General features: G+C 52.5%; 1 protein-coding gene across 2 annotated transcripts; it reads right to left on the bottom strand.

The window, feature by feature from the left end:
• Positions 1-383: 383 nt before the first annotated feature.
• Positions 384-11,339, bottom strand: CDC34 (cell division cycle 34, ubiquitin conjugating enzyme). Of its 2 annotated transcripts, none has more exons than XM_090289081.1 (5): positions 10,937-11,126; positions 7,840-7,926; positions 7,617-7,714; positions 6,581-6,715; positions 384-608 (listed from the first exon to the last, which is right to left on the bottom strand). In XM_090289081.1, the coding sequence occupies exons 1-5, from the start codon at positions 11,111-11,113 to the stop codon at positions 431-433; spliced, it is 675 nt and encodes a 224-aa protein (XP_090145207.1). In that variant the 5' UTR covers positions 11,114-11,126; the 3' UTR covers positions 384-430. The 2 variants fall into 2 exon arrangements, with proteins under 2 accessions (XP_090145207.1, XP_090145208.1); XM_090289082.1 differs by lacking the exon at positions 384-608 and adding an exon at positions 2,083-3,213 and having other exon boundaries at positions 10,937-11,339.
• Positions 11,340-11,506: the final 167 nt, after the last annotated feature.

Raw genomic sequence — 11,506 nt, 5'->3', positions numbered from 1 at the left:
CTTCTGCAAACAATGGTTGCTCAACTCCAGTTATGATTTTGGGCGTGATCAACCACAAGGAGTCCTTCTTGGCATGTATATTCTTCTCGGAGTCAAGAAGCTTAAAAAAAATTAATATTTATAGCATGTGTTCACAGGTCCTATCTTGTTTAAGCCTAAGAATCCCAGGAAGTAGTTTCCATTAGTGTCAGGATGGTCAGATTTAGCAACTAAATGTAGAGTGTGCCTGGTTAAATTTCCATTTCAGATAGACAATAATTTTTTTGTATGAGTATGTTCCAAATATTGCACGTGATCCTTCAACACTTTGTTGTTTATCTGAAATTTAAATTTAACTGGACAACTCTATTATCCCCATTGGTAGCTTAGAAAAATCACTGGAGTTCTTTTTGAAAATTTATTTTTATTTTTTATTTTGAAAGTACATTTATTAAAGCTGGGGACAATGCAACAAGGAAGGGCTTAGAAGAAGCAACAGGCGAGAGCCTAGGTGGAGCTGCTTTGGCTCTCTAGAAGTCAGAGAAAAGGGGGCCGGAACGAGCTGCCGCTGCCCACTGCTCCCCTGGTTGTAAGTCTCATGGCTCCCTTGGAATTTAGGAGATGCACACCTGTGGGGGAAGAAAAGAGGGAAGGGAAAGGCATGAGTGGGCTCCTGGGAGGGAGAGCATGTGGAGCACTGGAGTTCTGAATGTCGAAGCCACTTGTCCTTGGCTTGGTCAGTAAAGATGATTCGAATCTGGAGGTCTCAGATATAGTCAGATCTGTGTGTGCAAAAGGTCTTTTGACAGTAATGTGGAGTATGGTCTGAGGAAGAGGACAGGTTGTGGCAGTTTTAGGACATTGCCACCGACTCTCAGACATGCTCCCATCAAGAGGTCTGCATCACTTCTCTTTGAATGTTGGTGGGTGGGCTTGTGCCTATTTTGACCAATCATTTGCAGCAGAAGTGGCTTGGTGTGACCTCCAAGGCTACTTGGAAATGGCCTTGCTCTTAGGACCCTTGTCTTGAAGCCTGTGCTGAGAGGGAAGTCCTGGTAATAGATGTGGAACCATGTGCGGTCACTCAGTTCTGCTGAGCCTGGCTGCAAAGCTGCCCCAGGCCAGGCACCCAACTTGAATACCTCCAGATGACCCCAGTTCAAGTCCCTAGATATGGTGAAGAGGCAACAAGCTACTTCATTCCTGACCCACAGAAACTGAGCATAAAGAGGCAGTGGCTCTCTGTCACTAAGTTCAGATGGTTCTGCAGCAGTGGTAGTGTGGGAACAGGGAAGAAGAGGTCCAAGGGAGTGCAGAAAGGCTGAACCAACAAGGCTGATGAGGGTGGCAGTGTGTGTTAGCATGACTCTAGGACAGAGGTTGGCAGTTTTCTATAAATGGTCAGTCAGTATTTTTGACTTTTTTGGCCACTCTGGGTTGCCATTACTTAGAACTGAAGCTGCAGCGCATAAACAGCTAGACACAGGTAAAGTGAGTGTGACCAGAAGTGTCTCCTGATTTGCTGAAACGAGGGCCTCCTAGGGCAGGCCAGCAAGTCCCGGGCCCCAGGAGGCCCTTCCCTTCCACTGCCATTCCAGGGGCTGCCATCCACTTGCTGGGCTCACAAGAAACAGGAAACAGCCCAGGGGAGTAGTTCATACTGTGGGTGACACCTGCCCCCTCACTACTCTATAAAGGTGCATTTTCAGCCTCCCCCTCAGGAAATGCCTCTGAAAGACAAAGTGAGGGGGAGCTGCACACCCCCAGGTCTTAGCAGCAGGATGTGCCTGCAAGTTATAAACACAAGCTGTTGGCCTGGCCTTGGTGCTGGCAGGGTGGTCATACTCCTGGGATGCACACATGGGAGTCCAAGGACACCTGTGGATGCCCTCAGGGCTGAGTCACCTGTAATGTACAGTGGGGCTTAGAGGTGCCTAGAACAAGGCCCAGGCAGGAGGGGGACGGGTGTGGTTTCCACAGGGTAGACTGGGCTCAAATCCAGCTGAGAACTGTAGTGAATGGGTGTCCCATTGACAGTAGTCCCTCACTGGCCCCATACTGCCCCCCACGATTTAAGGGAAGTCAGAAATTAAGACAATTGGGTGAAACCTTCCAAGTTTTAATGTAGGAAAATCATTCATGTTTAAAAAACAAACAACATTGTGGGGGCCAACCATGAAAGCCATACTTGTGGCACCCAGGCTGTGGTACATTCGTGGAGCAGGAAGCAGACGAGGTGTGCAGGCTCTGCAGGGTCTGGCTGGGCCCTGGGGTGCACCTGTCCCCCACCTGCACAGGGGTCATACAGGCTCTGGCCTCAGTGACCAGTCAGGCCAGGGCTCACTCAGACCTTTTTCCTGGTAATGCTATCCAACCCTGAATCCAGCTTGCTCCAGGCTTTTCAGAAATAAAGTCAGAGGCCTAGGTGACATTGGGTATATAGCATCTGCAGACAGCAGAGTGGAGCCGCCTGAGGGCTGCAGGTCATTTCCAGCCTAGGGCTCAGGACCTTGAGCCCACAACCTCAGCCTCCAGAGCACATCCCTGGCTGCTCTGCCTGCCTTCCGCTCCCCCCATTGTCCTTGGGGAGGCCAAGGAGAGGTTGGTTTTCTGGCTTCTTATAAAGTCATTTTAGATTCCAAACAAACCAAAGCAGAGAGAAGAGGTGGCCATGAGTTAATCCATCCACTCAAGAGCTGGGAACCCCAAGTCTCTGGCTCTAGCCAGTGGGGCAGCAGACAGGATGGGGGTCTGGGCCTCTCAGGTTGCCTTTGCCCCCAGACCTGCCTGCCAGGTGCCCAGCACTAGTGTGGCCCTAGGGACACAATGAGATGGCCCCTCCTCTCCAAAGCAGAGGAAAACCCAGAACAAGCATGGGAAAGGAAAGTGAGACCAAGGAGACAACGCAAGAGCGGAGCCACCTCCCTGAGGTAGTCTCGGCGTCAGGAGGTGCCCGAGAGCCCACACAGTCTGGGCCTGGTGAGGTAAATCTGTAAGTTTATTCGGCGGAGGACATGGTGTCAGGACTCCTCATTGCCGGAGTCATCTTCGTCATCCCCAAAGCAGCTGTCAGCTTCGGCATCGGCCTCAGCGTCTTCATAATAGTAATCGTAGAAGAGGTCTGAGCCCTCGTCAGGCGCCGGGGCCTTGGTCTTCACGCAGTACTCAGCCAGCGTGGTGGGCACCTTTACGCCATCCCGCTCGGCGTCCACTTTGGTCCCTAGGACCTGCTTCCTGGGGGAGAGACAGGCCAGTTATGGTCTTGCCAAGATCCACAACCAGGTGCCTTTGGAGAGGTGACCTAGCTTACTGCAGAGAGCACTTGTGGGAGGGGCCTGATCAAGGCCAAGCCAGGGACCAAGCAAGGATCCTGGATGATTGTTACACTAAGTCAAAGTGCTGGCACCAAACTGTATACTTAACCCACCTGAGAAAATTCAAGGGGGGTTAGTTCTTCAGCACAAGATTGGAGGACTTCAATCACTTGAGGAGTAGAGGCAGGCAGAGGGGAGGAAGTGGACAGTGGGGACAGCACCCTGGGAGAGAGGAAGAGGATGCAACTGGCTCACGCAGCAACATGTAAGCTCAGCACTGCACTGCTCACAAGGCAGCAGGTGAGGTTAGGGGGATGCTTCTGTTGACAGTCAAAGGGAGAACAAGTGAGGTGACAGAGGGTGGTGGTATCCCATTGGGCCATACACCTGTCTCTCTGAAGCCTTAGCCCCACCACCAAGTATGGCTGGAACTGGAATATCACAGGACCAACCTGTAGATGCTAAAACCTCTTAAGCCCACCAGGAACTCGGCCTTGTCATCATGACAGAATGTGTGGGAATACAGATGGGGACAAGCAAACAGGCAGACAGCAGCCATCACAGTTTCCCACGTGGGCGCATATGAGCTGGCCCACAGGGAGTCTGGAGTGATAAAAATAGTCTGGATTTTATTTCGGCACCACATGGAAGATGCTGGAGAAGAACTGGCAGAAGATCAGGCCACGTGGGCAGGATACTCAGGTGGTGCCACCCAGCCCTCTGTCCCTGAGGGTTATGCACAAGTATCGAAAGAGGCTGGCAGATCAGATGTTTGCCAAACACTTCCTGGGATGGCTGATGGGGGACAAACTTCACAACATCCATCACAGCTCTGTGGCAGCTCTGCAAACAGAAAACTGACTGCCTAGCATCAGGGACAGCTGTCCTAGGACAAGAGGGGGACGCAGAGAAGAATGCTGCACCCTGTAGGCTCATAAGGTTCTCTGGGGGCTGTGTGTGTGTCAGTCGTTTATAGAAAATTCTTACATAAAACACCGCAGAACAAGCAGCAAAAACAGGCCACACCTATGTAAGGAAGCCAGCTCAGTTTAGTCAGGGAAAAGTAAACGGAAGTAAAGAGAGAGGGTACAAGAAAATAGGCAGAAGACCTGACAGTGCAAGGTCACCAATGCCCTAAACAAAATGCTGCACCTGTCTCCATGTGTGTACATTTGCTCACACATGCATACACACGTGTTTAAGACTGGGGACAAGTCAAACTGTAGGATGAAGTGAAATGGAGAACCAAGGGCTATTTAGGGTTAGGGAAGAGTTGGTTTATTAGGAAGGAATAAAGCAGGTTACAATATGTAAGCATGTGGAGAGCCTCCAAGGTCAGGTACTAGGAAGCTAGAGAAGACCGTTTCCTACTTTTAGATAAGAGCAGCGGCTGCTGGGATGGAGTGGGCAGGAAAGAACAGTATAAGGGTAGGAGGGAAGTTTCGGGTGGTGGAGCTGGATTTCCATCTCAGCAAGGAGGTGGTTGTGTTAACTGTCAAAACTCACCAAATAGCCCTAAAAGGATGAGCTTTACTGTAAGTTAACACCTCAACAAACCTGACTAAAAAGCCAGTTACAAAGTGGCATATGTAGTGCAGAAGGATACACCCAAACATTAAACATTAGTTATTAGGATCATGGGGTTTTTGTTTCTATTTGTACGTACATGTTTTTGCCTTCTCGTTATTTTTGTTTCCACAGCTTTATTAACATGAACTGCGCCCATGTAAAAAGGGTTAGCAGTGAGCTCTGACCCCTTTGTGTCTTGTGAAAGCACCCCACAAATGAGATCACTCACAAGTGTACCCGTCACCCCCGGAAGACTCCATGTACCTTAAATTCAACATCCCTGATGGCCATAAAAGCACGTCCCAGGACTCCTGTATGGGAGCATGCCATTATCTCCCACGTTTGCCTGGCTTCCTTCAGGAAACTTAATGCTTGGAGATGTGTCCACCTGCCTGCTGGACAGGCCAGGGCTTGCTCACCCTTCACTTGAGGATGTACATTTGGTTTGTTAGTTTTTGGCAAACTGATGCTGTTTTACATGGATGCTGGTAATAGATATGCACCTGATATTTCTTGGGTAAATACTTAGGCCTGGAACAGCTGGGCCATAAGGCAGAGGTGTGTCTAACTTCTTATCTACTTTTCTAATTAAGATAAATTACAAACAGAAAGGTATTTAGGGAAAAAAAGAAAACGAATAAAAGGCTGTCATGAAATAAGCCAGTAAACCCCATGAATAAAAGTGACAATGGACACAGCAACTCACAGAATTCAATAAACAGAACAAGGCAGGAAGAACAGATCACAGCCTGGAGAGAAAGCTGATGGCTTGCATTCCCATGGTGTTAAACAAGGTTCTGTCCACAGTTTGGCACCTGCACTGCTGAGAATCCACTCTATAAAGTCTGTAGAATGTTCACCTGCCCATTTGTGAGAGAAGAGCACTGGAAACAACTGAGAGGAGAGACTAGTTCTGACAAATCCTTAAGTAATATGTTGTGCTTATAACTAGGAAAATGGTTATTTTTTTTAGAAAAGAAGGCTATTTTCTAAATATGCTGATACCATAATGGTTTTTCTGCCTTTAGATGATGATCCAAGTTTAAAAATTACAAACTTAAGGGATGTTTACAGCAGCAAATTATTAAGTGGGAAAGATAAAACATTACACAAAGCATAGTCTCCTAACAGGAAAAATGACATGAAAACTGATGAGGGACAGAAGCAAACAGTAAAGGACACGTGCATGCCCAGACGTGGTTCATGTGCACCTAAAGGGAGACAGGCAAACCACACCATTTGCTAAATACACTTACATGGGCCAAATGTAACAGGAGAACCCCCATTCTCAGATGTGCTGCCTGGAAGGGAGGCAAACAAGGGGCAAAGGAAGACAGGGAGGACTTCCGGCGCTCGTTGCTGGACACCTAAGTGTCTATTTCTGTGACACACTATTGTGCGATACGCCCACATCCTAACACGCAGATGCACACCTGAGTTGATACACATGTACATGATATGTCTACTCTACAGGTTACATTAAATACACTGACTTTGGACTTGTATGACAAATATTTCCAAGTGCAAAAAAGAAAGAAAAACGTACAATTTTCTTTTTTTCTAAAAAAGGAGAAGAAAAGAGGCCAAGAGGAAAGAACCACTGGGTTGGGCTTGAATCTGACTGGATCTTTCCCACTGCCCAGTGGCCTAGGCTTCCCCATTAATGGCTCCTGCCAGGGTAGACATTAAGCCAGACTGATTTGGGAGCCCTTCCTTACCGGATGATGTCTGTGTACTCCCGGTCCTTGCCTTTGCTCTCTTTCCACTTCCTGTACATCACAGAGGCATCCACATTGGCCGGGGAGAAGGTGTTGGGTTCGTTGAGGAGAGAGATGACGCTCAGGAGGATGGTCCTGGGGGGGGGGGGGGCGAGCATAGTCAATGGGTGAAGGGCATGGGGGGTGTTCACTGGCTGCTCCACCCATCCTGGAAGCCAGGTCTGACATTGCAGCAGGAACCACAGGCTAAGCACAGCCTCGGGCAGCTGCCACTTATGGGAGGCTTCACAAAGTCCCAGCTTTTCAGCCTTTCAGGCCTGAGAGTCAATGGGAGAGCTTTTAGACACACCCTGAAGCCAGTACCCACCCAGAGACCCCCCCCTGGCACCCCCCCTTCCAAGAATAACACTTGTTTAGACTTCTCACTGGGCCTGCCCTGTCTACTGGCCTCCTCCTGTCCTATGCCACATGCCCATCTCCCTAGACATGGCATGTATGGGCAGCGAAGCCCAGGACCACCTTCCTTCCACCTGAAACATGCCTCTTCCCTGCCCTAGTGCCCTGCCTGGCAAGTGGATTTCTCTGTGCTTTCTCTTACTATGGTCTGGGCTGGACTAAGGATACGCAGGCAAGGAAGCAGAGTGCCAGGCCCTGGGGCTTGGCCACAGAGGGGCTGGCCCACTCAGAGTGAGGAGTTCACCCCTGAGGATGGAGGTGGCTAGGCTTGGTAGGGGTTGAGGAAAGAGGGAAGACCTCAGGGGAAGGCAGAGGGGAGATCTTGTGGGCAGAAAGATACGGACACAGGATACCCATTGGATGGGGTACTGGGTATCACAAAATGAGGAGAGAGGCCAGCAGAGATGGTCCAGGATGCCCTGAGGCCTCAGCACCCAGACAGAAAACCAGTTTCAATAGATGCCACAGTACTGCAAGGAGCTGAGGACAACACAGGTATGTCTTCCATGCCTAGGTTCCCAGGGCTGGAGCAAGGTCAAGAATGCTGGGGATGGGGCACCTACCTGCTGACTAGCCTCACCTGACATTCTGGGTGGGGTTCCACCGCTCCGAGGGCAGCTCGCCACTCTGGGGGTCGTCAACTGGGGGGTGGAGGATGGAGATGCACACGTCGCCTGTCTGTGCAGGGACAGGAAGGAAAGGGGTCAGTGCCCACACAGCTCATCAGGCTAAACAACACTGCTCCCCTGCCCACCCCCATTACAGAGAGGCCAGGAGGGGTAGGTTGGGAGAGGTAGGCTCACCTCGTAGATGTTGGGGTGCCACATCTTGGTCAGGAACCGAAAGGCTGGCGGAGAGTAAGGGTAGTCGATGGGGAACTTGAGGCGTGCCTGGGAGGTGGGCAGAGCGGGAGGACTCAACCAGGGCAGCCCTGTTGTCCCCTCAGTACAGTGTATGGGTTCAGACTAGACAGGACAGGCTACCTCTTACAGACTCTGCCCATAAACACACAAGGACATAAGCCTGGGACAGACACCCCCCACTACAGGAAGGCTGCCCAGCTTAGACATGCACAAGGAACCCTGCATGCTGCCCACACCCCTCATATGCCTGGGGTCAGGCACACAACAGGCTGCCTCAGGATTCTTTGTGGTCACCTGAGCAGATCCTGATCCCCACCCTGTTGTTGGGAAGCATGGACACCTACCCAGGTCTATGGCTCAGGCCTGTAGGAGGGTCAGGAAGCTGGGCCCCAGGGTTTGCTGGGCTCACACCAGCAAAAAGCTCCACAGACTGGAAGAGGCCTAGGGCCTGGGGCCTAGGCTCTAAGAGCTATGTGCCTAATGCAGTGCTGGACTCCCTGCCTCAGTTCCCAGGTTGTAGGAAGTATTAAAATAGATGTGTGTTCACTTGGCAATTCACAGGCCTGGGCCCTGTGGAAGGAGATGAGTCAGTGCTGGGTGAACAGTCTCTGCCTATAGGTGTCCATCTTGGGGGATCAGAAAAGCAGACAAGGAAGGTGACAAGGTAGACAGGGGAGGGCCACCTGACTGGGTGATAGAGCTATAGTCTCAGTAGGTAAGGAAGCTTCATCTGCTTGCATAAGCCCCAAGTCCCAGGCTTCAGGGGTAAGTAGTAGGCTGGAGGCCACAGCAGGGCACCTCTGCTGGGTAGGGGCCACTCAGGCATTTGGGTGAGGTCTCTCTGTTTTCAGGTGAACGATGAGGCCACTGGTCATGGCCTCAGAACAAGCCTGGAACCTGGATCTCATCACCTGCCCTGCGGTGCCCCAAGACCAGTCCTGGGCTTCTAAATGACAATGCTGAAAATGGTTGAGGCTTCCCCTGCACCAAGCACCCATCAAGTCCCATCTAGTCTCTTGTTTACCTCTGAGTAAACCAAAGCTTCAAGAATAGCGTCTTGCCCAAGCATACATAGTAAGAAAAATGTGGAGAGGGCTCCACAACCTGGTTTCTCTGGCACCCCTTCAGCACACTGCACTGCCTAGAGGGTCTGTCCTGGGCCAGGTGGTCCCATGTGGCTCATACAGAGAATTATGAGTGGTTGTGTTGGGCCTGGAGGAAGGTGCTGGAGGAAGTGGTTGGGAAGTGATGGTGGCCCATGGGGCACTTCCCACCCTGCATTTCCACATCTCCTTCAGAAGAACTTTTTTCCTCCATTCCCCACCTAACCACACCAGGACCTAACAGGAATGGTTAGGCGGGTGGCAGAACCACCATGGGCCACACGCTGGTTTTCTTGAGGACAGACACTATGGTGGCAGATGTGATCAAAGTCTGGCAGCGTCCCTTCCCCAATCCATTCTTTTCTAGGAAAATGGGATTTTCCCCATAACAGCCTGGGAGGTTCTACCTATAATCCCTTGCAACCACTTAGTGGGTAATAGCTAGACACCAACATCCTTTTCTTCCAGACCTGCAATTGAGCTTAGAGTCCTGGCCTGGCTTTGCCTAAGGGTGGGACTTGGTCATCCAGGTTCTGAGAGAGCCCTTATCTTCCCAGCCTGCTGCTCCCAAAGCAGATAAAAAAGCTGATCAACCTCAAATCTGTACCCTGAATGGGGAGGCCTGCCACCAAATGTAGAACTCAGCCTAGGGTTGTTCACACTCCTTCCCCTATTCCACCCCTGCATCAAGATCTCCTCCTTTCCCCTCCCTCCACCAGCAGACCAGGCTGCTCCCTCATAGACAACAGAGCAGGTGGGGCCAAAACAGTATCTGTCTAAGCAGCATTGCCCCCACCCCCCTGCGTGCCGCAGCCTGGCCTAGCTGTGGTTTCTGCTCCTCACCCAGGCAAAACCTGGCAGGTCCCAGCCAGGATCTTGGCAGACTGTGATGGGGCGTGTTCTATGCTGAAGGCTCATTTCTCACCTCTCCCACAGAGAGACCCCTTGCCTAATTCCTCTGGCTCAAAAAAGCCAAGTCCTGCGACCTGAAAGGGTTCCTTCCAAGGCCACGGTCTGGACTGAGATCCTGAAGTTAAGAAAGCTGTCTGGTTTTTGGCATAACTTCTTCGTCACACCAGTTCCAGAGAAAGCACTAACCTCCCTTTCCTGACCCCAACAACAAGAGGGAACTGCTTGAAATCAAACCACCATAGAGGACAGAAGAAATGTCCTAGAGCTAAGATTCTGGCCATCTGCTCAGTGGAACCTGAGAAAGGCAAGTTGGGGTAAAAGAGGAACCCGAGCTTCTGAGGCCAAGGTCAGGACACTAGTAGGAGCTAGAGGCCTGGGGTCCATGGGGGTACCTCTGCAGTGTGGCTCCTAGGGACAGGGTAAATGATGGGAGTGACAACCCCACTTCAACCTTCCCAAGAGAAGAGAGAGAACAGGTTACGTAAAGCTCTGTATAAAGCTGAGAGGGCTTGGCCCGCTGCTATCGGCAAGGGTGGCTGCTTTCCAAGCAGGTCCTGGATGCCAAGGCCCAATCCAGCCCTTTGTTAGAATCTGAGCAAGTGGCAGAGCCAGACCCCCACCCCCACCCCGCTGGCCTCCCTCCCCCAGGCCAGTGCTCCCCAACAATAGGTGCTTGCTGGTTCTGGGGAGGTCTCTTTGTCTCCTCCGGGCAGGAGGCTGGGAAGGCAGCTGAAAGCTGGGTCAGCTAGGGCAGAGCGGAGGGAGGGGGCACCAGGGGCTGGGCCCTTCCAGGAGCGAAGTAAGCAAGAACCTGCACCAAACAAAACAGGGAGTGTCCTGGGCCTTCTCTCTGAGGGGCCTGCATCTGCCTTAGAGAAAACTGTTAAGTTCTCGGGGACTCCTAGGGCCTGAGAAAGAGAGACTAAGAGACCCCTTGAGTGACAGCGGCGGGCCCAGGCTGAGGGAATGGGGGACCGCCCCGCGATAAGTGTCACGGCGTCCTAACTGGACTGCGGGCTCACCTTAAAGTAACCGCCCTCGTAGTAGGTGTTGGGGGGGCCGAAAATGGCTACCTCCCAGTTGTACAGGTCGCCCTCGTCCACCAGGGTCACCCGGAAGCCCTCCACTGGTTCCTCCTGCAGACCCTTGAGCTCGAGCAACAGCGCCTTCTGCGAACTGGGAACCAGCGGCCGGGCCATGGCGGCGGTGGCGGCGGTGGCGGCGGGGCTCGGGATCGGGGGTGCGCTGGATCGCGAGGCCGCCGCAGGGGCGCAGGATGGGCCAGGCTGCGCGCTGGCCTGAGGGGCGCCGCCGGGGCCACTGCCGCCTTCCTCCTCTGCGCCTCCGCCGCCGCCGCCGCCCGGACTCCCTGAGCGCTCCACTCGCTCTGGCGCCGCCGCCCGACCGGTGCTCCTCTCAGCTGAGTCCGCGCGCCCCGCCCCGCACCGAGCCTGCGCGCTGCCACCAGGCCCCGATTGCGCCTGTGCGCTGCAGCTGAGCCCCCGACTACACTTGCGCGCTCACCCGCTGGAACGCCGGGAAGTGGAGTCCCCCCTCCCTCGGGCCGCCGGGCGCGCGCCGAGCGCGACAGC

Source organism: Furipterus horrens, unplaced genomic scaffold (assembly GCF_987537825.1).
Source record: "Furipterus horrens unplaced genomic scaffold, mFurHor1.1.pri manual_scaffold_10, whole genome shotgun sequence".
Classification (NCBI taxonomy): Eukaryota; Metazoa; Chordata; class Mammalia; order Chiroptera; family Furipteridae; genus Furipterus; species Furipterus horrens.
Note: the sequence above shows the minus strand (reverse complement) of the source record. Positions and strands in the feature narration are given on the sequence as shown.